The sequence below is a fragment of the Mesocricetus auratus genome, unplaced genomic scaffold (assembly GCF_017639785.1).
Source record: "Mesocricetus auratus isolate SY011 unplaced genomic scaffold, BCM_Maur_2.0 Super-Scaffold_100007, whole genome shotgun sequence".
Taxonomy (NCBI): domain Eukaryota; kingdom Metazoa; phylum Chordata; class Mammalia; order Rodentia; family Cricetidae; genus Mesocricetus; species Mesocricetus auratus.
This window is the reverse complement of record NW_024429191.1, coordinates 29,970,682-29,996,492: the sequence shown is the minus strand read 5'-3', so window position 1 is coordinate 29,996,492 and position 25,811 is coordinate 29,970,682. Positions and strand designations below refer to the sequence as shown.

The following is a 25,811-nucleotide window of genomic DNA, read 5'->3' as shown; positions in this document are numbered from 1 at the left end:
AAGTTTGCTCAAGCAGCAAGGACCACTTGATAGCTACTGGCATTCTGTTTTTCCCCAGCCACCTCTCCTGGAGTGGCAACAGTATTGGTACTATCTTCCAAGTTTGGGCAACTGAGTTTTACTGACTGCTCTGCATGGTTGGCAAGGGCCACCAGCTTTCCAGCTTGTCACATCAGTTTTGACAGGGCCACCCCATGAGCAGCCTTTGTTTGGAGAATAGCACTCCTGTCCTGACCCTCTTGTCTGTCCACATTCTCACCTCTATTGATTAAACAGGACCAACAGAGAAACGGGCAGGTGGCAACCATGGGACTTCCACTGGGGTGAGGAGAGTGGGCAGTCTTGTGGCAAGCATTTCACCTGTAGCATCTGCACTAACTCTGCAGGGTGCTAGCAAGACTTAAATTTTATTGTAGAATACCCAAGGGGCATCAAGGTTGATTATGTGGGAACCACCCACACACACTGGTGTCTTTTACCCTTGCCTTTATTATGCTCAGCCTTCTCTGCATTTCCTCTGTAGCTCATTCACTTTCTCTTAGTTCACGGAGTTTTTCTCTTTAGGGGTTTTATCGTTGTTGTTTTGTTGGGGTTTGTTTGTTTGCTTGCTTTTGAGCCAGGGTGTCTCTATTAGCTCTGACTGTCCTGGAATTTGTCACATTGATCGCCAGGCGGTGGTAGTGCATGCCTTTAATCCCAGCCTTTGGGAGTCAGGCAGGTGGATCTCTGTGAGTTGGAGTCCATCCTGGTCTACAGAGGGAGTTTCAGGACAGCCAGAGCTATTACACAAAGAAACCCTGTCTTGGGGAAAGAAAAAAAAAGAAACTCAGCTCTGCCTGCCTCTCTGCCTCTCAAATGCTGGGATTAAAGGCATGTGCCACCACACCTGCTTTCATAGAATTTTTTAAAGTTGAAAATTAACACAAGAGAACTGAGTAGTAGAGCACTTGCCTGGCATGCAAGAGGCCCTGGGTTCCATCACAAGAAAGCTGGTACATACCTGTGATCCATCACTTAATCCTAGCATTCCTAAGAATGGGACAAGGGGATTGCAGACTGGTCAAAGCCAGGCTAGGCCACATAGGAAAACCTTGTCTCAAACACACACACACACACACACACACACACACACACACGCACACACACACGCACACACGCACACATGCACACACACACACGCACATGCAGAGAGAGAGGGAAGGGGGAAGGATAGAGAGAGGAGAAAGATTAAGAGAGGACCTGAGGGTACAGACAGCTCAGGGACAAAATACTTGTGTAATCTTCAGCACCAGCCAAAAAGAAAACAGTTTTGTGTCCCTCAAATCTTGGCCACAGTATTTCATCACCAGGGAAGCACATGTAGCATCTTAGAGATCAGATGCCTTAGAACCAGGGCATGTCATGTTTCAGGTACCTTTCTTCATGTGTGCATTGTGATATGGCTTCATGTCACTGCAGTGAGCATCATGGTGCTGTGGCCTTCCAGGTCTAAGCATTTCATAACTCCCAGTTATTTTTTTCTTTAAGCGGAATGACACTCAGCATGCTGTTCTGTTTCATCAGTTCCTTCCTGAGTGTAGGCTTCAATCAGGAAATGCAGTCTATGCTCCTTAGGAACTCATCCCGACTTCCTTCTGCAGTAGCATCTCTTGTGACTACAGAGTGCTCCCTCCAGCTTCCTGGGTACCTGTTCTGATTAAAATTGAGACAGAGTGAGTCTCACAGACGGGGCCGTGGAACAGTCCTGCCCTGACTGGCTCTTCAACCCTCAGCCAGTCTCTTCTCTTCTGAGCCTCCCTCTCTGTAGGAAACTGACGATGTCAATGCCCTCCTTGAGAACTGAGCTAGCAAGTGTGCACAGGCCCTGAGGATGCTCAGGGGCAGAGTCCACACTGACTGCAGCAAGCAGACCCCAGTGCCTCCTCCTTGCTCTTCTTCCCCTGGCAGAGGTGGAGCCTTGACCTAGTTTGTCTTCCAGAACTCTAGGGAGGAACAGCAATTAATGAAATACTCTTAAGAGTGTTGTTGCAAAGTCCATATCCACAATGAGGGAGTCCTGTTTGTAGTGCAGAGATGTGGAGGAAGCTGGGCATCTTATGGATCCCTCTTCTTGCTTTCATAGAATGCAGAGAACAGTTTACAGCAGAAGAATGAAGCCATCACATCTTTTGAAGGAAAAACCAATCAAGTGATGTCTAGCATGAAACAAATGGAAGAAAGGTAATCACTTCCCTGGTACACAGCAATCTCTAGAAGATTCTGGGCCTACTAGGATCTAGATAGAACCACAGAGTCCCTCTGAGAAGTACAGCCAAATTGAGGTGATAGTCATTCCTTGACCCACCCTCTGTCTAAGGAAAAACCTAGGTGCACCACCCAGCCTGGCCTAAGCGCTATTTAGTCAGTCAGGTTTTTGGCCGCTGCGTCAGAATGTCCTCTCAGGCTTTGTAACTAGACAGAGTGGATTGCTACTGTCACATACAAATATCAGCTCAGCAGTGGATCAGAATATAGTTCCAGGGGCTGGAGAGATGGCTCAGCACTTAAGAGCACTTACTCTTCTTAGAGAGGACTCAAGTTCAGTTCCCAGCATCTACATTGGGTGCTCACAATGACCTCTAAGTCTGACTCCATGAGATCTTCTGGTCTCTGCAGGCTCTGAACTAGGTAGCAAGTTCAAGGACTGCCTAAGCTACAGAGCAAGACCCTATCTCAAAAAAACAAAAGAATCTGGGTGATGGTGGTGCACACCTTTGATCCCAGCACTCTGAAGGCAGAGGCAGGCAGATCTCTATGAGTTCAAGGCCAGCCTGGTCTACAGAGCAAGTTCCAGGGCTGGGTCCAAAGCTACAGAGAAACCCTGTCTTGAAAAACAAAAACAAAATTTAAAAAAAGAAGAACAAAAGAAAGTATGGAGAGAGGGAAGCAGCTCGAGCCAAAGCTTTCGGTGTGAGAGGTAAACCTTTGCTTACAAAGACAATGTGCTTGGCATTGCCTCCAGGTTGCAGCAGGCAGAAAGGGCCAGACAGGGGGCAGAAGACCGGAGCCACAAGCTGCAGCAGGAGCTCAGCGGGAGGGTCAGTGCCCTACAGCTACAGCTGTCCCAGCTGCGTGACCAATGGTAAGGAGCTGGGCACCTGCAGAGAGGTCAGCTTGGGAGGACGAGGAAGTGACTTCCTACCTTTCTTCTTGTCTGCAAGAAGAGTAGGCAATAGCCAGTCCCCCACCTAGGTTAGCATGAGAGTGTGTACTGCGTAATAACTGAGCAGGTAGGCTCCTAGGGCCACCTGTGTCCCTGGCCTCCTCAGCTGGTGAAAGATGAGTCGGAGTCAGCCAAACTCAGCCCTGACCTTGGTCACTCTCTCCCCGCTCTTTGGTGTCTTCCTGTCTGCTGACTATGGGCTGTAGGAAGTCAGAGACACTGAGCTTTTTGCTGCTCGGGTCCTTGTATAGTCCTCAGTGCTTTCCTCCCATTGGTGTGCCTGCAGCTCCTAGTCTTCCACAGGTGACCCTGTAGGAGGAGGCCTGGTTTAACCCCATGCAAGGGTTTTGATGTTTATGTGGCCATTCAGACGGTTTGATGTATGAGAGATTGTGGGTCTTCCATAGAAACCTCCCACTGAAACTAACTCTAGTCACTTTTGGGGAAACAACAGCTCAGGTCTAGAGAAAGAACTGAAATCAGAAAAAGAACAAAGACAAGCTCTCCAGAGAGAATTACAACATGAGAGAGACACCTCCTGTCTGCTCCAGACAGAGCTGCAGCAAGTGGAAGGACTGAAGAAGGTAAGATGGCCTAGGGGGTTCTCCCCAAGCCCTGTGAGGCCCCTCCCTCCAGTGCCTCTGCCTCTGCGGGATCCGGGGTCTGCAACGCTGTTCCCACCCACCTCCACAGGGCAGCTTCCCCAAGAGGAGATAACAAAGGCAAGTGGTAAGACATGGAGTTAGCCAGATGGGCCTGAGCGTGAGAAAAGGCAGGAAGGAGCTGGGAGGAGCAGATAGAGAAGCAGAGGCCTAGGGGAGAGCCAGCCAACCATCCGCATCCTCGGGGGCAGAGGGGGTGCCCCTTACAGGCCGTCTGTGTGCCAAGCTGGTGTAGGCAGAGTTTTACTCTTCTGCAGCCACTATCAAATAAACACACTACGGCTTATATTATAGATGCCCCACCAATAGCTCAGGGTTATTATTTGTGCTCTGCCACATGGTGATACATTTGTTAACATGGCACATTCATCTCCTGCGCCCTCTGTGTCTGACTAGCAACTCCAGAGTCTGCCCGTCCTCCCAGCATCCTCCTAGTTTGGTTCTCCTGCCTACCCCTATTCTGTTCAGCTATTGGTTAGTCAGCTTCTTTATTAAACCAATCACAGAGACATATATCCACACCTGGTAAAGGAATATTCCACAGCAAGCAGGTGCTGGGCTCCTGTCTAAAGAAACTATGAGGAACCAGTCAGCATTTTCTGAAAAAGCCCATGCACATGACATCCCCAGAGGTTGGCTGGCCGTTCCTCCCAAAGCTCAAGTCATCCCAGGAGGCAGACAGGACCAGACCCTACAACCATCCCCTGCTCCATTTCCTTCTGCCATTACTTCAGTTTTCTGGAGTCCCCAATGCCACTTTCAGGAACGTCCTGGATCCTAGAGCAAGTGAACTGGGTTGTTGACCTAGTGACTTTCTTGTAGTAGAAGCAGACCTCTCAGGAAACTCTACTGACAGCATTCTGCTGGGCTGATTTCCTGCATACCTCCATGCACCCTGAGCATTGGGCTCCCAGATCTACTGACCCCACCTGGGCAGCAAAGCCGAATGTGCACTACCCTCAGCACACCCTGTGACAAGGCAGCTGTCAACGTAGTAACGGATGCCACTGTACAACATGGGCTCAGAGGCTCCTCAAGGGAAGGAAGGGGCTCAAGAGCCACACCAGCCTCAGAAAGGGGAGGGGAGGAAACCGGGCATGAAAGGTTCTAGAAAATGCCTCTGCCATTGAGCATACCTACCTCAAAATACTTCAGTCGACATTTGAATGCTACACACTGTAGCAAGCTTTTTTGTTGGCCATCATCTCACAAATAATGACACAGAAACTTCTTATTAATTATGAAACTTCTTATTAATTAGCCTCTTGCTCAGGTTTGTCTCTGCTAGCTCTTAGGACTTAAATGAACCCATTTATATTAATCTGTGTTCTCCACGTGGCATTACCTCTCTTCTGTCCCACATCTCCCGTTTCCTCTGTGTATCTCCACCGTACTTCTTCCCAGAGTCCTCTCTGTCCCCAGAAGTCTGTATACTTTGCAGATAGCTGTGGAAGGGGAGTGATCTGTGTTTCGTTTTGTGATAGGATCTCTTGTAGCCCAGGCTGATCTTGAACTCGGAGTGTAGTAGAGGAACACATTGAGCTCCTAATACTGTCTTCACCTCCCAAGAGATAAGATCATACATGTGCACTACCATATCCAGCCCAGATTACTGTGTTTTTAAAACCAACCTTTAGTAGACAGACAAAACTTTACTTGTCCATTGGGATAACTGGTTTTTAATTTTAAGACAGGTACTATATAGACAGGGCCTCACTATGTAGACCAGGCTTGCCTAGATCTCCCAGAGATCCACCTGCCTCTGTGTCCCACGTACTAGGATTAAAGGTGTGAAGGGTATGCCACCAGGAACAGCATAACTGGTTGTGTCTCCCCTCCCACCCAGCCCTTTTTTTTTCTTTTTTCTTTTTTGGTTTTTGTTGTTGTTGTTGGGTTTTTTTTTGGGGGGGGGGTTGGTTTTTAGAAACAAGGTTTCTTTGTGTAGCTCTGGCTGGCTTGGAACTAGGACTATAGACCAGACTGACCTTGAACTCAGAGATCTGCCTGCCTCTGCCTCCCAAGTGCTGGGATTAAAAGTGTTTGCCACCATGGCCAACCCAGGTAATTATTCTTTTTTTTTTTTTTTTTTTTCGAGACAAAGTTTCTCTGTGTAGCTTTGTAGACCAGACTGGCCTTGAACTCACAGAGATCTGGCCTCCTCTACCTCCCTAGTGCTGGGATTAAAGGATTGTGCCACCACTACCTGGTTTAGATAATTGTTCTTAATTGTCCTGAATGTATCTCTTCCCTGTCCTGTATCCTTGTATCCAGCCAAGAGCCACTTGTAGTTGTTGTTTGAGAGGGTCTCCTGTAGTCCAGGCTGATCTCAGACTCACCATATCATCTGCCCATAGCTGGCATAAAGTTATCCACAAGAGAACCCTCTCTTGGATATTCATGCAACAAAACTATTCTTTCCTTCTGCAAGACATTCTGATCTCCTGACGACACTGGTTACTAAACATTTAAAAAAGGAAAATGTAGTTGTGTGTGACATGTGGCTTGTCTGTTTCAGGAGCTACGGGAGCTCCAAGATGAGAAGGCGGAGTTACAGAAGGTCTGTGAGGAGCAGGAACAAGCCCTCCAGGAAATGGGACTGCACCTCAGCCAGTAAGAGCCACCCCCATGCAAGGCTGAATCTGTGCATCTTCCAGGTCTGGTGCTAGAAGGGCCAGCTGGGAACCCTCTCAGCTGTTCCTCAAGGGCCTCCCAGGAAGTCAAGCCTTAGGGGCAGCTGTATGACTCCTAGCCCTTTGAGAAGTCTTCTCTCCTGTGGCCAGACACTGGTGGCTCTGACACCTGGCAAGGCTATGAGAAGAAGGTTCCTCTTGCTCCACCCATGACCAGAACATTGGGGAGCTGTGACCAGTAACAGCCAGAATACATGTACAGAAGAGGTTTAGAGATGGGACCAAAGTAGAGAAAGCCAGGAAAATTCAAGAAGTATGAGGATGTACATAACCTTTTGTTTTGTCTGGAAAGTTGGAAGGTCTTCTATTTTGTTTTTTAAATAATTTTTTTATTTATTTGTTTGGTTGGTTTTTGAAGACAGGGTTTCTCTGCATAGCTTTGGAATCTGTCCTGGAACTCCCTTTGTATACCAGGCTGGCCTATTTTTATTATTTTTAAGTGTGTGGGGTAGAGGGTATGTTCACATAAGTGCTGATGCCCTCAAAGCCCAAAGGCATTGGGTTTCCTGGAGCTGGAGTTACAGGCAATTGTGAGGCATACATGGATGCTGGCAACTGAGGTCCCCTAGAAAAGCAGGGACTGCTCTTAGCTACTGAGTATCTATCTCTCCAGCCCCAAGGTCTCCTACTTGTTCTATGAGTGTGATACCAGAGATTGACTTGAGACGGTCTTACTCTGTATCTCAGTCTGGCCTTGAACTTGGAGTCCTTCCACAGCCTCCGTACCGGGATCACAGCATGCACAGTCATGGCTAATGGAAGGTCTCCTGTTACTAAGAAAGATGAATGTTCTGACTTCGGCCTCTTTCAGATGCAAACAAAGGCTACTCATTATGTTCTCTCCCAGTTTCGTTCTAGAGATGCACAGAGCAATATCCTACCCTGCGCCCTAACCCTCTCTACACGCCCCACTCTGCTCTCTCCTGACCTGCTTCTTGCCATGTTCTGCCCTCCTCCCCACCCCAACCTGATCTCCCTGAGCAAACACAAGACCAAGTGTCTGTCCCCATGCTAAGCACAGGTCAATCCTTGGGCAGCCCAGCAGCACTCATCAGAAGTTTATACCTGGGACTCCCTTCTTCCTGTCCCCACACTGGAGGGACCCAAAGCAGAGTCAGATTCGGTGATCCTCAAAGATGTCAGTAGTTTTCTGACTTTGGAGATACCTCAGCACTACCACCTGATCTAGCTTAGGAATCGTATCTGGAGATGCTCAGTCACCATGTCCTTCAGAGCCAAGCTGTGTGGCTGTGGCAGAGTAAGCCACACATGCAACCCAGACAGGATTGCCCAAGTAGCCACTCCCCTCCCCCATCATCTCCCCTTCCTGCTAGCCCATGCTGGGACAGCTTCTAGTCCAATAAGTTGGCTAAACTTTTTCTGTTTTTCTGCTCTACAGGGAAGGGGCCACCTGCTGGTCATTGATAAAGGCCACAGTGACTGAATGTTTTAATGCTTTTTTTTTTTTTTTCCAGACAGGGTTTCTCTGTGGCTTTGGAGGCTGTCCTGGAACTAGCTCTTGTAGAACAGGCTGACCTCCAACTCACAGAGATCCGCCTGCCTCTGCCTGCCGAGTACTGGGATTAAAGAAAGGTGTGCGCCACCAACTCCCGGCTTGATGCTGTTTTCTAGGGAGGAAATGCCTTATTCTCAGGCCCTGCCACCATCTATAGGAACTTTTGCAGTTTCTGTATCTTGGGAACTTGTAGACACTTCCCAAGTTGTTTCCTAGAGATCTGTGTGGACAAGCTGCCATCTTGACCTTGTCTCCCAAGGCCTGTCCACCAGGACAGCCTCTGGTCCAACCAGTCTGCTGGCCTTTTTGTGCAGCTGGACAGGTAAGGGGCTACCTGCCAGTCACACCTGCTGGTCACTAATGAAGGCATGGTTTCTGACTGTTCTGATGCTGTTTTGTAAGCTCTGACTTAATTCAGCCTGTCTTTCGGAAACCTATGATTTGACACCTATCCATTTAAAGTATTTAGACTAATCAGCTTTTAAGGCCCCAGGTGTGGTGGTGCACACCTTTACTCTGGCACTCAGGAGGCAGAGGCAAACAGATTGCTGGGAGTTCAAGGATAACCCTGTCTATATAGTGAGTTCTAATACAGAACCATAGACAGACCCTGTTCCTAAAAGGGGCAGGGCCTATTGCCAGGCATGTTGGTGAACACTGTTACTCCCAGCATTTTGGGAGGTAAAAGCTGATAGACGTACACATCCACAGCCCAGCTCGTTCACCATTCTTAAATAGTGGGCAGCCACTTCAGTCCTTTTTGACCCTGTGGGCTTGCAAGTCTGCCCTTTGGCCATATAGTCCCAGGCTTAGCAGACACATGAGCCTGTGTGTGTGTGTGTGTGTGTGTGTGTGTAATATAGCTCAGGTCACAACAAAATGGAGAAGCATTTTAGAAGAACCCATTTTACCTGGTGGTGCACACCTATAATCCCAGCACTTGGGAGGCAGAGGAAGGCAGGTCTCTGTGATTCCAGTCCAGCCTGATCTACAGAGTGAGTTACAGGACAGTCAGGGAAACCCTGTCTCAGAAAGAGAAGAAAATAAAGAGAATCTCTGTTTTGTCTTCTTCCTACACAGCCATAGTCACTACTTAACTATGTCACAATCTGTCACTACTTTAAAAAATTGTCTTTTTTTTTTTTTTTGCAGGTCCAAACTAAAGATGGAAGACATAAAGGAAGTAAATAAGGCGCTGAAGGTATTAGATTAAAATTACTTATAGTTAGCAAAAATCACTTACAGCTGATTGGGGTGTAATCCCAGGCAAAGACCCTCAAATCTCTGATTTCAGGGCTAGCCTAGTCTACATAGCGAGCTCCGGGCCAGCCAGGGTTACATAGTGAGATAGCCACAAAGTAAAATAAAGACTGCTCACAATGGTGGCCACAGGCATGTCTGAGATGCCATTGCTGCAGGTGGGCAGGTGTGAGCTGGAGGCTAACTCTCCTGGTGGCAGTTCCTCTAAGCCCAAGCTCTTGGTAGGCACTATGCCCATTGGCTGCAGTTAGCAGGCAGTGGGCTCTCTGTTCTGCATGCACACAGGATGCCAGGTAGGGGCTGCCTCCGCGGTTGCCACAGCAGAGCAGATGCTGAAAGGCAGAAAGGGGCTCCTTCACGGTGGGAGACCAAGGCTGCGCAGCTACCTCTAGGCCAGCAGGTGTATGGACCCCTGGCTGCTCCTGCTCTTTAATGAAGGCCCTGGATTATAATTGTTGTGAGCTGCAGGTGTCTATGTCTTGCCATGCAGTATTTGCCTAACAGTGGCAGCAGATAGCTCCAGAGGGGCTTTCTAGAATAAGGGTGCCTTAGGTAGCCCCAGCAGCCTGCTTCTCTGACACAGTAAAGGGGCCCTTGACCCCTCTGATCACTACAGATTCCTAAGGCTTAATATATCTCAGATCAAAATTTCCTGGTAAAAACTTGCAAAGCATCCTCTTCCATAGCCTCCAGTTTCTCTTACGTAATGTAGCCAAGCTGTCTCCCAGAGGCGTTTAAGGATGTAGGGCTGGGTGTGCAGAAGAGCCTCACTTAACCTAAAGGCACCCTCCCCTACACACTGTCTGCAGAGGTCCATGTCACCACACACTGTCTCTGCAGAGGTCCATGTCCCCACACACTGTCTCTAAAGAGGTCCATGTCCCCACACACTGTCTCTGCAGAGGTCTGTGTCACTTGTTTGAGCCTAGCTAGGATCTGGTTAGCCTACTCTCCTGTCTCAGGCTCAGCCAGGGGTTACAGGTACCAGTTTGACTGTGGTGACCAACTATATGGAACTTCTTAAAAGGGCAGGGGAGCATCTTGAGTGAAGCAGCTTTGATTGAGGCCAGGATGCTTAGAGCAGGCACTGTGTACAGATCGTGAATGCCACCTACAGCCAGTACGAGAGAAAGGTTCCATTAGTCCTCCAGGCCTACATCTGAAGCAGCAAGGCCTCCCAAGAGCAGGCAGTCACAAGACAGTAGATGCAGCCTACCAAGGGCTGACGTGAGGTGAAGTTCTCACGTGTTTTTTCTTCCTCAGGGACACACATGGTTGAAAGATGATGAAGCAACATACTGTAAGCAGTGTGAGAAGGAGTTCTCCATTTCCCGAAGAAAGGTATGTAGGGGCCACTGCCACCCTGGATTCTCCTCTCTGGTTCTCAGGAAAAGCCTGTCTTTGCACTACAGCTATGCCTGTTGGCTGGCTGGAGGCCCTTGCCCCGTGTCCTTTAATGACTTGACATGCTTGGGGCAGCATGCCTTGTTTAGAGCTGCTGCATGTGGGTACCACTGGCAGTCCTTTGTATGCAGCAGGACTAACTCAGGAACCACCCATGGGAACCTGTAAGGTCAGGTCAGCGGAGCCTCACAGGGTGAACTGGGTCTGTGTCTACCTATGTAGACTGCTGCCAGGCTCTGGAAAACAGAAAGTCCTGGGTCCCTCTTTTTGGTCCATGGTAGCAGGACCTTGAGCTGCCTCATCGAAGACCAGTTAGATGGAGAGTGGGCTTGGAAGTACATAATCCTGGGAGCTTAAGGGGTCACTACACAGGGAAGGTCTACCATACCAGCTTGTCCACAGCTGTGGGCTTACCACCTCTCCTACCCCCTCATATCAGTGGCTTTCATCTGTGGGAAAGAGAAAGCCAAAGTGCCCAACTTGGTTAAGTTCAGAATTAGAAATGACCCTTCCATTTGTCAAGACCTGCTGAAGCCTGAGGCAGCAGAGTCTGGCCATCCCCACATGAACATTCTGGGCAGTCTAGCCTGATTGTCTACAGAGCCAGGAGCAGAGCTATCCAGGCTGAGCTTGGCATCCATCACATGCCCAAAGGACTCAACACAGCCAGGTGTGGTGACTCATGTCTTTAATCCCAGCATTCAGGAAGCAGAAACAGAGAAGTGAATTTCATGCCAGCCAGGGTGACACATAGTGAGACCCTATCTCCCCACTCAAAAATAAATAACCCCAGTAAGTTCCAGATTCTTGACCTGTTTATAAGCCACCACTGTCTGCCCCAATCAGGAGAGACTGTCTAAAAGCTCATTGGGTCTAAGACATGGCCATTACAGAAGCCAGGCTTCCAAAACAGGGTAGGTGTGGGTTACATCTCCCCAGTTGTCTTGACAACCTTTTTCCTGTCTCCTAGCACCACTGCCGAAACTGTGGCCACATTTTCTGCAATACCTGCTCCAGCAACGAGCTTGCCCTGCCCTCCTACCCTAAGCCAGTGCGTGTGTGTGACAGCTGTCACACCCTGCTCCTGCAACGCTGCTCCTCCACAGCCTCCTGAGGCCATCAGCCTCACCAGTAGGGACCATAACCTGTTGACCTCCATCCTCGCAGTGATGGAAAGCCTCAGGTACAGTGCCAAACTCTGGGCCTCCAGCGACCTGCAAGGGCCCAAGAGAATCAAAGGGAAGAATGAAATCCTCTCCAGGCTGTCAGCCTGAGGACAGCACCAAGTGACAGCTGAGCATTTTTCCATGGATTCTATGGAGCCAGCTCTAGTCTGACATGTCTGCATCCTCAGTTATATCCTGGCTTTGGTACAGGTGTAACTTCATGATTTTGGTACTGTCACTTTCACTTTTCAAAAGATTAACCTATTTTGCATATAGGTATAGAATCCTACCCACATCCCACAGAAACGTTCATTTCTGCAGTGCTTTGAACCTCATGGATGGCGGTGTGCCTTGTCTGCTTCAAAATCCAGCATTTGCCATCCTGCCCCTGTCAACACCTACCATTAGCCCCGCAATAAAATCCTTTATTTTTCAGTCTTGTACTAAGTGCTGGTCTCCAGCTTGCCTATGAAGGGCTTAGTGATGTTTGGGGAGGAGGACCCGCTGACTTTGTGTTCTTGTGTTGCTTGGACTCAGGCTGTTGCACCCAGGTGAAGTCTGTCATCAAAGTCTGTATTTACACAAATGGCCTGACTTGCACTGGGGTTATATCCTCATTGTAGTCAAGTAGAAATGAGCCAAGAATGACCACTGTACACTTCACTTAGCCTGCCTCCAAAGTGCTCAGGACACAGCTTGCAAATAGACAAACTCAGTTAACACAGATCCTTTTTGTTTTGAGACAGGGTCTCAAATAGCCTGGTCTGGTCTCAAATTCAAATGCATCCTAGGCTGGTCTTGAATTGATCCTTTTGCCTCCACTTCCCAAGTACTGGAATTGCAAGCATGTGCCACCATGTCTAGCATAACACACAAAGCCTATTTTATACATGTTGGACTATCTCAATTTACTGGAAACTGGCCTCAGACTTCTTTGGGCAGGCTTGGAACAGAGGCAGACAAGTGTCAGGGTACAAGGTCAGATTACAGCCTCCTAGAATGAGTTCTCTCCAGCATGTGGCTTCCAGGGATGATTAGGCGTGGCAGCAAACACCTTTACTTAATGAGACATCTTGCTGGCCCGAGACTCTGAAGGTCGTAACCTCAGCTAGACAAGGCAGCCAATCCACCTGTCTTCCAGCTCTTGTACTTTTCCACCCTTCTACACCTCTAATACCGTGTTCACAATTGACACCTTCACTTCTCACCAATTCCCTGACCTGGTTTACTGTTCAGACTCTGCCCCAACCCAACCCAAGCCTGTCTATCCTTCCTCCCACTTCTGTCAGTAATGGTTCAGGTGCTTTGCTTTTAGCAACTATTGCCCATGTTCTACAGATAAGAGGATGTTTCTCATCTGCCTCTACCCAACCCCCACTTACCCCAAGTCCTAAGCCAAGGACTGTAGCCAGGATTTAAAACCAGACCTGAGCAGCTCCAAAGCCATGTTCTAAACTGCATGCACAGTGAAAAGGGCCAAGAGTCTGCTCTTTCCCTGCCTAAGCCCTTTACTAACCTCAAACAGGACCCAATTTTCCCACTAAGTTCACATACCACTGTACAACCCCCTAGGTCTACCTTTTTCAGTGTACCCAACTTGGGCTCCAGCTTTCCCGGGGCATTAGTCAAGTCACTTAACTTCCTGAGTGTCTTTCGTCTGCACAAAAAGAGGAAGCAGGGTAACACCTCCATTTCCATGCTGCTGCTCAATAAAAAGCACACATCACATTCCACCATCTGGCATACAAGTATTCAGGTTTTTTTCTCCTTCATTCTCCCAACTTCAACTCTACCCGCCAAGTAACATAATGCATACATACATACATACACACACAAAGGGTTATTCATAATGGATCCAGGTCCCAAGCCACCAAATTCCAGCCTGAACAGAGGGACATTCAAGTATAGATGTACAGAGCCAGAGTGGCAGACTAGACAGATTCTACTAATTTGTGTGCAAAGGCCACAACATTTCTTTGGAGGTCAAAGGATCTATCTTCCTACATAGTGCTTGGATTAAAGGCACATGCCACCATGTCCAGCATTAAACTTTTTAAATTAAGGCTCATTTTTGTTGTCTATGTGGATACACCATCTTACAAATGGAGGTCAGAGGATACCTGACCAGCCAGGGCTACACAATAAGACTGTCTCCAAGTTATTGCATTTTGTTTGGTTCTGTTTTTATTTTTCAAGATTTTTCTCCCAGGATGGTGTTGGTATACACCTTTAATCCCAGCACTAGGGAGGCAAGGCAGGAGGATCTGAGTTGTGGCCAGCCTTATCTGTTCCTGTCTCAAAACAGTTTCTCTATGTAGCCCAATAAAGCACCAGAAAGGTCATATGACACTGAAAGCACAGACATGACAAAGGGTAGCTTTTAAAAGGAAGATTTATTTGACAAGGTTCACTTAGCGCAATACACCTAAAAGGAAATCACAATACAATGAAAGACTTAAATCAAGGCCTCAGAATTTCATACAAACACCAAGACCAAAAATCCTAAAGTAATGGTATTGTGTCTCCATCAACTTAAAAAAAAAAAAGGAAAAAAAAAAAAAGCTTTAAACTCACGTGCCTTACAGGTTTATCAAATGAAATTAGAACAAACATGCCAAATGTTTCACTTTTAATTGTAGACGCAGCTCCTATTGAGTTTACAAAAAAGCATGTCTTTTCAACATGCATCAACAGTGTTCAATGTAATGTATGTTTAAGAGCAACATTTAACATAATTCAACTGCTTTAACCTAAATACGCTTACTGCTTACGCACATCCTACAGGAACTAGAGAAAAGCTGGGGGAATTGTTTAACAGTTATAGTTACTGTATCATCATCCTAGGTGACTATATTCAACATTGAACCTTAGTCCTTTGAGTGACACCAATGTTCACTTAAGAGAGTAGACATAAATCACAAGGCTGGATTGCAAAAACTGTTAAACTGAAGGGTTTAAAAAAAAATGACCAAGAGTCAGTGATCAATCAAAATCCGTTACATTCCCCATCCACCACTCATACTGGACATGCTAGACATCCCTCCCATTCCATTCACACCCATAGATGCACGGCTTCCACTATTGTAGTAGCTGCTGTTCACTGTTCCTTGGCTACCTGCAAAGAGATCCATTTGACAAGTTAGGAATGGTGTCAAATAACCAATCAAATCAAATTACATTCCAAGAAAAAGTTTAAAAGGTATACGAGTGCAAATGGCTGCTGTCCAATTGGCGAGAAGCATGTTGGGAAAAGGGAATCCCGACTCCAAACAAATCTCAATTAAACCCCTTTTCTCTGCAGTACCAACTTGCCAGACTCTTGTGCTACCATTTGAAGTGGATTCTTCAGGATTAACGTGGAAATTTTAAGTTTAAAGGAAAACTAGTGTTTTTCAAAAATTGCAAAATTACTTCAAGTTTTTAAAGCTAAACAAAGCATTTAAAAATTTACCATCAACATGTACTGTGTGCCCATCGAATGGTGTGTATGAATAGGGAGTACAGGGGAAGTCTTTTGCTTTGCCTATTCATGGTGGGCAAGAAGTGAGAGGACAAAAGTTGGACTAAAGGCAACTCACTGTGCCCAAAATGGCAGCCTCCAGGGAGTTAAGTCAGGGTCACTGACTGCTATAGAAAAGTGTTATCACAACATTATCAGTGTTTGCTATTGGGAATTTAAATTATTTCTTGAGACAATATTTACCTATGCAATGTTTGATTGAAAATCACTGGAGTTTTCCTGTAAAACTTGGTCTGCAAAAGGATTTTGTAGGGTAAGACTATAATACCAAAATCACCATTCTTTAGACCAATTGAAAAATATATAAATAAAACCATCCCTAGGTTAACTGACTAGTAAAATACTGTCCTGAACCCAACCACCAGCCTAATATTTAAAAATTACCCTCCAAAAATTTAATGCTACAACAGAAAAGCAAACTAATAATTTAATAAACAAAACAGGTTTTTTTCCTTGATAGTGTTCTAAAATTGCAATTACTAAAATATATCTCCCTCCTCCCAATGACTTTCTGTAAATTATACTACTAAGAATTGTAATAAAAAATCATACATTTAATATCCCACTCTTTTAAAAAGGAGCCCAACTAAATAAACCAATCTAAAAAACTTACTCTAGGTATATAAAAAAATAAAACAAACTTACCATATCCACTCATGCTGCTCTGGCCACCGTAGCCACCTCCATAACCACCACTCAGTTGCTGGCTGGCTGGACCACCGTAACTGGACTGGTTTGCTGTTAAGTTAAGAGAACATTAGAGCTTTGCTCCTTATCCAATGTGGTACCTGGTGGTACCGGGCTTGTAATTCTATGTCTACAATTTCCAGTCTTGACCTTATATTACTGTCTCCTTCTGCCTACTATCTATTGACAAATCTATGACCAGATTAACATTTATATTCATCATTTTAGCTAGTCCAATGTTTATAAACCAAAGGGTTGAGGACTAAATACACATGATTCACTAAGTAGAGGCATTTTTTTTTGATGATCTTATGAAACTTTAGTGGGGTTTCCCCCTTAGCTTGATATATATTTAGAAATTTCATTATACAGGTATCAATGAACACCTAGTTAATTTTGCCCAGCTGTTACAAAAAAATACAACTTTTAATCCTGTATTTTTGCTGTTTTAAACTTATACTTTATAGACAGATACTATAACATATTCAATAGTCCCCTCCCCCAAAGTACTTGTTTCTACTTTGAGTAAGCTATCCTAAAACGAGCTTTATTTTTTACAATATTTTAGTAATCTAACAGTAATTACAAAATTTACTTTGCCTGAATTTGTTTGCTAACTTAATATTTTATTGTAGTTTAAAATTATTATGCTAACAAACTCTTATGCTAATTATATATTAACTTAGCTTATTATCTACTTATACAGATATAAATGTTTTGGTTTTTAAAAAAACTAACGATATTTACACAAGCCCATGCCTCCCATCATTTGGCTACCATAAGCACCACCGCTTGCTCCTGCTGTAGAATTCAAGAAGAGTTCTACATATCTGTGTTCTGAAATGAGAGAAAAGGCATACAAGGTTAGCTTAAAAAAAGACACTAAAGTGATATTTACACAAACCCATGCCTCCTAGCATTTGGCTACCGTAAGCACCACCGCTTGCTCCTGCTGTAGAATTCAAGAAGAGTTCTACATATCTGTGTTCTGAAATGAGAAAAAAAAAGTTTGAAAATGTTTGTTGGTAAAACAAAACAAGATAAGCAATTTAAAAGTAACTTGTGAATCACAAATGTTTTGGTGAAAAGAAAAAGAAAACTCCCGGTGTTAGAACTTAAGAACTAGCTTTTAAAACATTATCAATTAAAGACAAATTTACAAATCCCAAAATGGCAGTTTAAAAAAAAAACCTAAGTTTTTTAATACATCCAAGCTACCCCACTAATGAAATATCTCCTATATATCCTTACTATTCTATTCCTCTACTCTAAAAGCTTGTCACTAACTACCTGAGGTTAACAAGTGCTTTAATTACACTTACGCATATTTGCTTTGTCTTTTGACATAGCTGCAACAGCATCTTCATGGGTTGCAAACTCGACATCTGCTTCACCAGTTACTCTGCCATCAGGTCCAATCTCAATATGTACTCTCACAGGGTTGAGTGGTGAAAAAAACTAAAATATAAATTATTTCGAAAAAAAGTTAACTTTAAATCTAAATGTTATTGTGATCACCCCACATTTTTACTGCTGGAACTGAGTTACCTGAAGTGAATTTATAAAAACTTACATTATAAATGTCATTCTCAGTAGCTCTGTAAGGTAATCCCCGCATGTGTACACAGTGTCCTGTTGTACTCTGGAAAGTAGATCCACCATCCCCGTATCTGTGGTCAGACATTCCTGAAAAACAATAATTGAGGTCTAGATGGACAAGTGTGTAAGTACCCTTGAACTGAGAAATTCAATTCTTACCTTACCTCTTCCAAATCTATCCGACCCAAATCCATAGCCATCATTATAGCCATTGTAATCATCATAGCCTCCATAGCCTAAAAGATAAGAAGTATAATTAGTCAAACAAAAAACCACATAGACAAACTGGTTAAACCTTGCATATAACAGCACATACTCACCTCCACCATAAGCACCACGCCTCATTCTCTCAAAACCAGCTCCTCTGCCAATGCTGTTATACCCTCTGCCAGCCCCAGGTCTGTCATAGGGACCTGGCCGCTGCATGGCCATAAGTTTTCGTGGTGGATCATAATGAGTTCTAACTTCAGCTCGACTGCTCTTAAATATTTCAATATACCTAAAGCATTGTCCAAAAGGAAGGGGAACGGGGAAGGGAGAGAAAACATTAGTTCATGTCATACAGTTACTTAATTACACAAGAAAAACAATTTAGTCATAGCCATGAAACTGACCAATATTTAAAGCCAGATTTCTTACATTTGCATAGGCAATGACCAGAAATTCAGTCAAATGACTATTTAAACTTTATAGAAAAAAAAGAAAAAAGAAAAACTCCTCTGAGGCAGAGCCCAACCTTAGAGGCAGAGAGGAGTTTTACAAATAAATGGGTTTAGGAGGGAAGAATTCCACTCAACTTTCAATTTTTCAATTCTTAAATCCTTTGGCAGCATGTATAGCAAGTGGGCTAAAAAGCCAGCCTCCACCAACAGTCTAGCCCACACTACACACTTCTTTTCGCCAATACCCAGCCTATGCTTTTAGTAGGAATCAGCATAGGTAAAAAGCGCATGCTTCAATGAAAAATAGTCACAAGCAAAGAGAATAAAACCTTTTGTGACAATTTCTTGAAAGCTATGCTTATTAATACATATGCAGAATATTTATACAGCAAGAAAGTTTGTTGCATTTCAACTTTAAAAACAAGATCAGAAAGTATCACATTTTCTTATGGTAATATTAATTTCCTATGTGGGTGTTATTACAGCTAGACAGATTTACATTTTTTTAAAGCCATAGTCTCTCGACTACTGATTGGTTTAATTAAACTAAGAGTCCTACAAAATTGTAAAGATGGCCCAAATAAACTAGGGATAATTTTAAAACCTAATTTTTTTAATGTAATACATTAACTAGAAAGAATTTAGAAGTTATAGCAGGTTTATCAATTGACTGGGAATAGGAAATGGGTTATTTCCTCCTTCTAAGCAGAGAGAATATGGATTTAATTGTTTACCATAAGAAAAGTGACATATCCAACCAACCATCCATCCCCACCTGTGCCCTATTCTTTCCTTGTGTTTCTTTAGAGCCTTTTCAGCTATTTCCTGTGAAGCAAACTGCACGAAGGCCTCCCCCGTACTCCTCCCCTGGAAGTCCACCGGCAATGTTATCCCATTTGGCACGATTTCCAACCCTTCAACCCAAGGACAAATAACCCCAGTAGGGGGGCAATATTAACATCACAAGCCCAGAAATGATTCTTCTTATAGCTTTAAATAAACCAGAATTTTAACTTTAGGTGAATGGTCTGCTTTTAACAAGTACTCTTAAAATATGCATTGCAATAATAAGAAGTTCCACTATTAACAAAGTATAACTCAATTCTTAACACACCCAAGGCACAATATACACATTTAAAAAAAATCTTGATACTCCAAAGGGTGCATTAAGAATTCAACAATTAAAAACATTTTAATCTATGCAACAACAGAATTATACAAAATTTTATAAAATTTTAAGCATTAAAATAACAGTTTAAGTAAAATAAGACACCTTTAACCTCATTATATACTTCAATGCTTTAAGTTATTGGAACTTCAAGCTTAAAATTACACATTTAAACAGTTTATATAAAAATTGAAAACATTACTTAAGAATCATAATTGACAAATATACAAACTAAACTTTCAACAATAACTATCTATACAGCAATCATGCACTCTTATATGCTCTAACAGTAGTATGATTCACTTCTGGAAATTCCGTCTATGAAAAATCCTTCCCGTGGATACATTCCCAAGCTTACAAAAAGGCCTTAAAGCACTTTCCTAGAAGATATGAAATTATGTTCATATTTAACGTTGACAGATAGCATTCAATTCTCACCAATTTAGATAAAACAAAACACTTGATTTCAAACTAACAAATTATGAATTCACACATCTAAGTCAAAGTTCTAAGACATATGCTAAATAAAAACCATGAAAGGATTTGATTAATTCCATTTATGACATCAAGACTATTAATAGTATTTTAAAATATTTAACATTCTGGTAAACATGCAATCCTATCAGCTTGCCAACATAAAAACATTCACTTTAGGCCCAGAACAACTTTAAATACTTTCTACATACTGTTTTCATAGTGAGACTACAAGCATTAAACCTATACTTGCTACATTTTGACTTTGACTTCTAATGGGCTAGCTAAGTCAAATTCCTTTCACAAAAAATTTTTTACAGATAATTAAGACTAATTGATATACTTCTGGTCCCGTGACCCAAAATCAAAATAAGTTATCTTACAACAAATACCATAAGCATAACAATCTAAACTCACACTAATCTAATGTTAAAAGAGCTTACCTTTAACTTGAAGTACTTTGCTAAACAGCAATATGAGGAAGGAGTTAAGATGGTTGAGTAGAATCCTCAAAGGTCTACTCTGAACTACAATACTAAATATAGGCAAAGTTAACACTCTGGAAGTACTTCTAATTTCCACCTTTAAGATGGGCTTAAGTTATTTGAAGGTCCAGGAAGAAAATGTGAATTCAACAACATATATTCAACAGCCTACTTAAGTACCTAGACTACTCAACTTTTAAGTCTACTATTACTAAATCATGTCGCCAGAAGCTGCCATACCTCCCTGCTCAGCAACAAACAGGACTACATACCTGAGAAAAACTGAACAATTTCTTCCTTGCTACATCCAAAAGGGAGTCCTCTAAGCCGTACAAAGCCATCATTGGCCGTGTCAGGACTATTTGGACCAGTATGCTTCAACACCCAATCCATTTCAACGTTGTTTGACTTGAATACTGAAAGAGGTGCTTAGAATTAGTCAATTAAGTTAGAAAACAAAGTTCAGATTTCCTGGGTTTTTAGATAACTAGGAAGAGCTGCCATAAACTCCCTTAGATGACCATTTTTCCATGCGGTCAAATACCTAAAATTCAGAAGGGGTAAGACCTCTATGTGTTTAAACATTACTGTTACTAAGGCAATGTAAATCAAACCTTCAACATATCTGTGTCCCATAGTTTCTCTGTCTTTTTTCAAGGCCAATTTGACTTCATCTTCTGATTCAAGTTCAACAAAAGCCTCGCCACTCGGTCTGCCTTCTCTGGTGTAGATGAAACGAATACCTTGGGCCCCATTTTGAATTTTGCAGTCTGAAAAGAAAACAACCGTTAATACAGAATTTAAACCCTAAAACCTCCTCTGGGTGATACAGAAAGGCATATTCATGTCACCACCAAAACAAAAAAAGAAAAAAAGAAACAAAAATACTCTGTAAATACTAAACCAACCAAGCATTTGAACCATCAAATTACCTCTGAAACATTTCTAACCCATCAAGGTAACTCGATACTCTAAGCAAGTTCTAATTAAGCTATCACTTTGCTTTTAAGTTTCCACTAACCACCTTTTTTGTGCAATGTTTCATAATAATTTCATCTAGACCTGGTGACTTCACAGTATTTTCTGGTTTAGGTACCTTGTCAGCATTACTCTACTAGCAGCCAAAGGACAATTTCTCATTCAAACTCCAGCCTAATACTCACCTGAAAGGAGATCAATGTTAACAACTAAAGGCTCCAAGTTGCACAGCTCAAAGTTAAGCCCCGTTGGCAACTGCCCCCGCAATTGCTTCAAATATACTTGGTTCTTGTTTTACAGGCCGTTTTCTGTTACCACAGCTAAATTCAGATAGTAAGGTCAACACTAAAAGTACCTTTGTACAAAACCTTTCAACCTTTTCAAAATAAAACTCTCAACCAGTCTTCTTACAACACTGGGAACAAGATTCTGGTAGCAATTATTCAAGAAGCCTACAAATGTTTTGTAAAAAGAACTCTACAGTGCTAAAACTTCAGCGCCCTCAGTTGTTATGGGACCCAGTATATTAACTAGATCTAGAGCACAATCCAATTTCCCATTTTTTTTTCCAAGACAGACTTTCTCTGTATTGTTTTGGAGGCTGTCCTGGAACTTGCTCCGTAGACCAGACTGGTCTCGAACCCAGAGATCTGCCTGCCTCTGCCTCTCGTGCGCAACCAACGCCCAGCTAGCTCAATTACCACATCTTAAATTATGAAAAATGAACTTCCTGAAGCAGAACGCCCCTTTACAAGTAAATATATGCAAACAACTGCAGCAGGACTTCTACAGAGAATCACTATCACTTATCCAACTACTGTTTGTCAATTTTTTTCTCAAGTCTGAGGGAAGAGAAATTACATCTTCCCCTACTTAAATCTTTCGAAAAGACAACTTCAGAATGCATGGATTGGTGCTTAGCGACAGAAAAGATGAAATTTTCCACCGGGGCGCCAGCATCCCCAGGGGAGAAAGGGGGGGGGTCGAGTTTCGCAATTGTCATTGCGTAACAGCGGGCAGCAGCAGCCGAGCGCGAGGAGCCAGCAGAACGGCTAGCGCCCGCGACCCGCTAGAGGGAGCCCGAGAGGCGAGGCCCGCCCCGCCCCAGCCCAGCCGCGGGCTCCACTGACAGACAACTCCCGCCTCAACTCACCCGAGAAAAACCGCTGCACTTCATCCGCGGAGCAGGACCAGGGCAAGCCCCGGACCTTCACCACGAAGCCCTCTCCACCTTCTGCGCCCAGCATCATCGTCTCCTCCGGGGTCCTGGCGTCGAAACAGACTGCGGGGCGGCGGGGGTGGGGGGGCGTGTTAGCCACAAGCTGAGAAATAGTCATTTCCATGGCCCTCCCACTTCAGGGCGCCCTGCGAGACGCGGGCGCCGCGATGCGAGCTCCGCCCGTGCAGACGCCTGAACCCTGGAGACCCGAGCATGCAACCCGACCTCGGCTAGCGACCCGACGCCCGAGGCCACCCCGTGCGCTCAGCGTTGAGGCCCCGAGCTAAGGAGATCCCGGCCTAGAGCCCCGGTGGAGGCAAGGAAATGGCGGCCGCCGCTTCCGCTCCGCCTCCTCAGACGCCTCACACAATAGAAGCGGCGCGGCCTGCAGGCCTAGGCGGCGCTGCCACGCCGGCGGCACACTCGCGGCTCCCAGGGGCAGCCTGAGCTTGCCACGGTCCCTCAGGTCATAACCTAGGTTCGGGGACAAGCAACCGACACACTAATGGGCGTCCGTGAAGGTCTCTAGCAGCAAACGAAGTCAGACCACCACTCACCTCCACACAAAGCCTCGGCGTGGCGGAGGAGAAATGATTAGCGGGCGCCTGCGCAGCCTAAATAAAGCCCTTCGGACAAGCTCTGCGCACGCGCACCCTGCTGTCTGCCCCGCCCACTTGCGTCACACAGAGACTAGACGCATGCGTAATATCTAAAACCGGGCCCTCTCCCGCCGTCAGATTATTACACGCATGCGTTTGGGCTCAACCCTCTTCACAAACTGGCCGAGGCTTTTTTTTTTCCCCTGCGCCTGCGCCTTTTTGCAACTATTGCGCTAGGCGTCTCAGCGGTTTATCGTTTTTACTTCATGCGCATGCGTCTTCCTTCAAACCGTTCGCTAGACATACCCGCCAGAGTGGGGGAGGGGAATGGCGACAGTCAGCTCCCTGTGGGTACTGGATAGCAACCCGGAGTTCGCGGTTTGCAGAGGCGATTGTTCTACCCTTAATCCGTAGCTTTGCACCCCCGCTCTTGTCAGTTTTGAAAGCCAGCACGAGGAAAAGGAAGCCCTAGCCTGTCTCCCCCAAACTGATGGGAGCCTAAGAGCTGAGGGATGCCGAGCATCATCTAGGTGCCGCCCCGCCCCTGCGCGCAAACCCGCGGTCACCGCGGGGCACCTGGGGCCCGCCCCCTTACCTGCCGCTTTGCGGAGCTCAGCCCCGGGCCCAAACGGGCTGCAAGTGCCCGAGCCAGAGTCCTGTACCCCACTTTGCCCAACGAACTCGCACTCTGCGAACCCCTCGCACGAGAAGTGCTCTGGATGCTGCGCCTCGCGAGCGAAGGCTGAGTGTAGGACTCAGCCCCGGAGCTCTGCGGCACGCCACAGTCTTTCCCAGGTGAAGACACCGAGGTCGAGAATGCCCCCCCCCGGGTCACCCCGTGTGCACGTACAGCGATAAATTGGTGAAGTTACTGAATTCAAAGCAGAACTGCAGAGAACCGATGATGCCCCGAGTCTCCGGATTTTACTATCTGACGCACCCCAGCCAGCCCTAGTAGAAATTAACAAAGAAACAGTGTTGGGCGGTGCCACAGCGGGTACCACAATTGGTAAGTCACTGAGTGCCTTCACAGGAGGTTGCAAGCAACATACGTTTTCCTCCCAAGTGCAATATCAAAGAGAACGAATGTGGTTTGGATAGTTTGATAAAAATGGAGAGCCCAGCGGTGGTGGTGCATGCCTTTAATGCCAGCACTAAGTAGGCATAAGCAGACAGATCTCTTTGAGTTCGAGTCCAGAGCAAGTTCCAGGACAGTCAGGGCTACACGGATAAATCCTGTCTTGAAAAAAACAAACAAAAATGGAGCACTCAAAGAAAAAGTGCGCAGATTCGGCCATAACTCGGACCCGTTGGGCCTGCACAAGGGTATTAAGTATACAGGAGGGCATCATAAACCTTCAGCTAGAGAGCAACAGGAGCTGTGTAACGAGAAACTTCAGGTGTAAGGGAAACTCAGATGAAACAGGCAGGGAGAATAACGGTGCATGACCTCATCTGCAAAGGATCTAGAGAAGATGGAAAACACTGAGATCATCGAAAGGTGAGACGCCCAAGTCTTCCACCAAGAAAGGTTGGTGAAAAGCAAGAACACATTGCAACTTCAAGGCCTGCCTGGGCAACAGAGCCCAAGACAGCCTGGGAATTTAGTGAGAAATCTTAGTGGTAGCGTGCTTCCTAGCATGTATGTAGTGGAAGAATGCTAGCCTAGCATGTACATTCTCCCCTACATCATGAAAGCCTGTCTTGAGACATGAAATGGATTGCCAAAAAGGACTCTACTTTACTTACTTCACAGCATTTGAGAGCTCTAGCTTATTATTGGCTTATGATTTGATGGGAGGGAGCGATGCATGCTACAGACAGAACCCAAGACTGGGCAAACCTGCTCCACTCCTGAACTATATCTTACACATATATCATTTTATGTCTTAATTGTCTTTTTCACTCTGCACAGTGGTGTGCCGTATGCCCAGCTACTTGAGAGGCTAAGAATCGCCTCAATTTAGGACTTCCAGACATTCACCTAAGGGGGTGGGGGAATGAGGCAGGCAGCAGTGGTGCACGACTTTAATCCCAGCACTCAGGAAACAGAGGCAGGAGGATCTCTGAGGCAAGCCTGGTCTACAGAGTTGAGTTCAAGGACAGCCAAGGCTACACAAATCCTGTCTCAAAAAGAAAAAGAAGAAAATGTTTCTCTAGATTCTTTTCTAGTTGTATATGGGGGGCATCTTCATAATAGGAGTAAATACAATGTACAAACATCATAGAAAAAATCCTTAAAAAAAGAAAAAGAAAAAACAGTTTTTCAAGGTAAAGAAAAAATCCTTTACTTAGGATAGATTTTGTTTTTGAGGCATGATTGCTCATATCCCAGGCTGGCCCTTAACTACCTTTGTAGTCAAACACAGCCTTGAATGTCTGATCCTCCAACTTTGTTTTTGGTTTTTTGAGACATGCTTTCTCTGTGGCTTTAGAGGCTGTTCTGGAACTAGCTCTTGTAGACCAGGCTAGAGATCCTCCTGCCTCTGCCTCCCCAGTGCTAGGACTAAAGGCATGCAC

The 25,811-nt window shown here is 45.0% G+C and overlaps 2 protein-coding genes across 13 annotated transcripts in view; one reads left to right on the top strand and one right to left on the bottom strand.

The window, feature by feature from the left end:
- Rufy1 (RUN and FYVE domain containing 1) overlaps positions 1 to 12,335 on the top strand; it is a 45,900-nt gene extending 33,565 nt beyond the window's left edge. For both annotated transcript variants that reach the window (XM_005071848.4, XM_013114800.3), the window contains exons 12-18: positions 2,123 to 2,220; positions 3,002 to 3,121; positions 3,657 to 3,786; positions 6,380 to 6,474; positions 9,223 to 9,271; positions 10,594 to 10,671; positions 11,705 to 12,335. In XM_005071848.4, the coding sequence (XP_005071905.1) occupies positions 2,123 to 2,220; positions 3,002 to 3,121; positions 3,657 to 3,786; positions 6,380 to 6,474; positions 9,223 to 9,271; positions 10,594 to 10,671; positions 11,705 to 11,848 (714 nt within the window). In that variant the 3' untranslated portion in view covers positions 11,849 to 12,335. The remainder of the gene's footprint in view (positions 1 to 2,122; positions 2,221 to 3,001; positions 3,122 to 3,656; positions 3,787 to 6,379; positions 6,475 to 9,222; positions 9,272 to 10,593; positions 10,672 to 11,704) is intronic.
- Positions 12,336 to 14,274: 1,939 nt separating this feature from the next.
- On the bottom strand, positions 14,275 to 23,375 carry Hnrnph1 (heterogeneous nuclear ribonucleoprotein H1). 11 transcript variants are annotated; one of them, XM_005071849.4, is made up of 14 exons: positions 23,250 to 23,374; positions 22,627 to 22,755; positions 21,110 to 21,265; positions 20,768 to 20,911; positions 19,144 to 19,282; positions 18,027 to 18,205; positions 17,871 to 17,942; positions 17,681 to 17,814; positions 17,430 to 17,565; positions 17,036 to 17,095; positions 16,855 to 16,944; positions 16,066 to 16,158; positions 15,604 to 15,653; positions 14,275 to 15,015 (listed from the first exon to the last, which is right to left on the bottom strand). In XM_005071849.4, exons 2-13 carry the CDS (start codon positions 22,721 to 22,723, stop codon positions 15,604 to 15,606), a joined length of 1,350 nt encoding a protein of 449 aa, XP_005071906.1. In that variant the 5' UTR covers positions 22,724 to 22,755; positions 23,250 to 23,374; the 3' UTR covers positions 14,275 to 15,015. The 11 variants fall into 11 exon arrangements, with proteins under 11 accessions (XP_005071906.1, XP_040604464.1, XP_040604462.1 ...); XM_040748530.1 differs by having other exon boundaries at positions 16,885 to 16,944; XM_040748528.1 differs by having other exon boundaries at positions 17,681 to 17,793.
- Between the last annotated feature and the right edge of the window lie 2,436 nt (positions 23,376 to 25,811).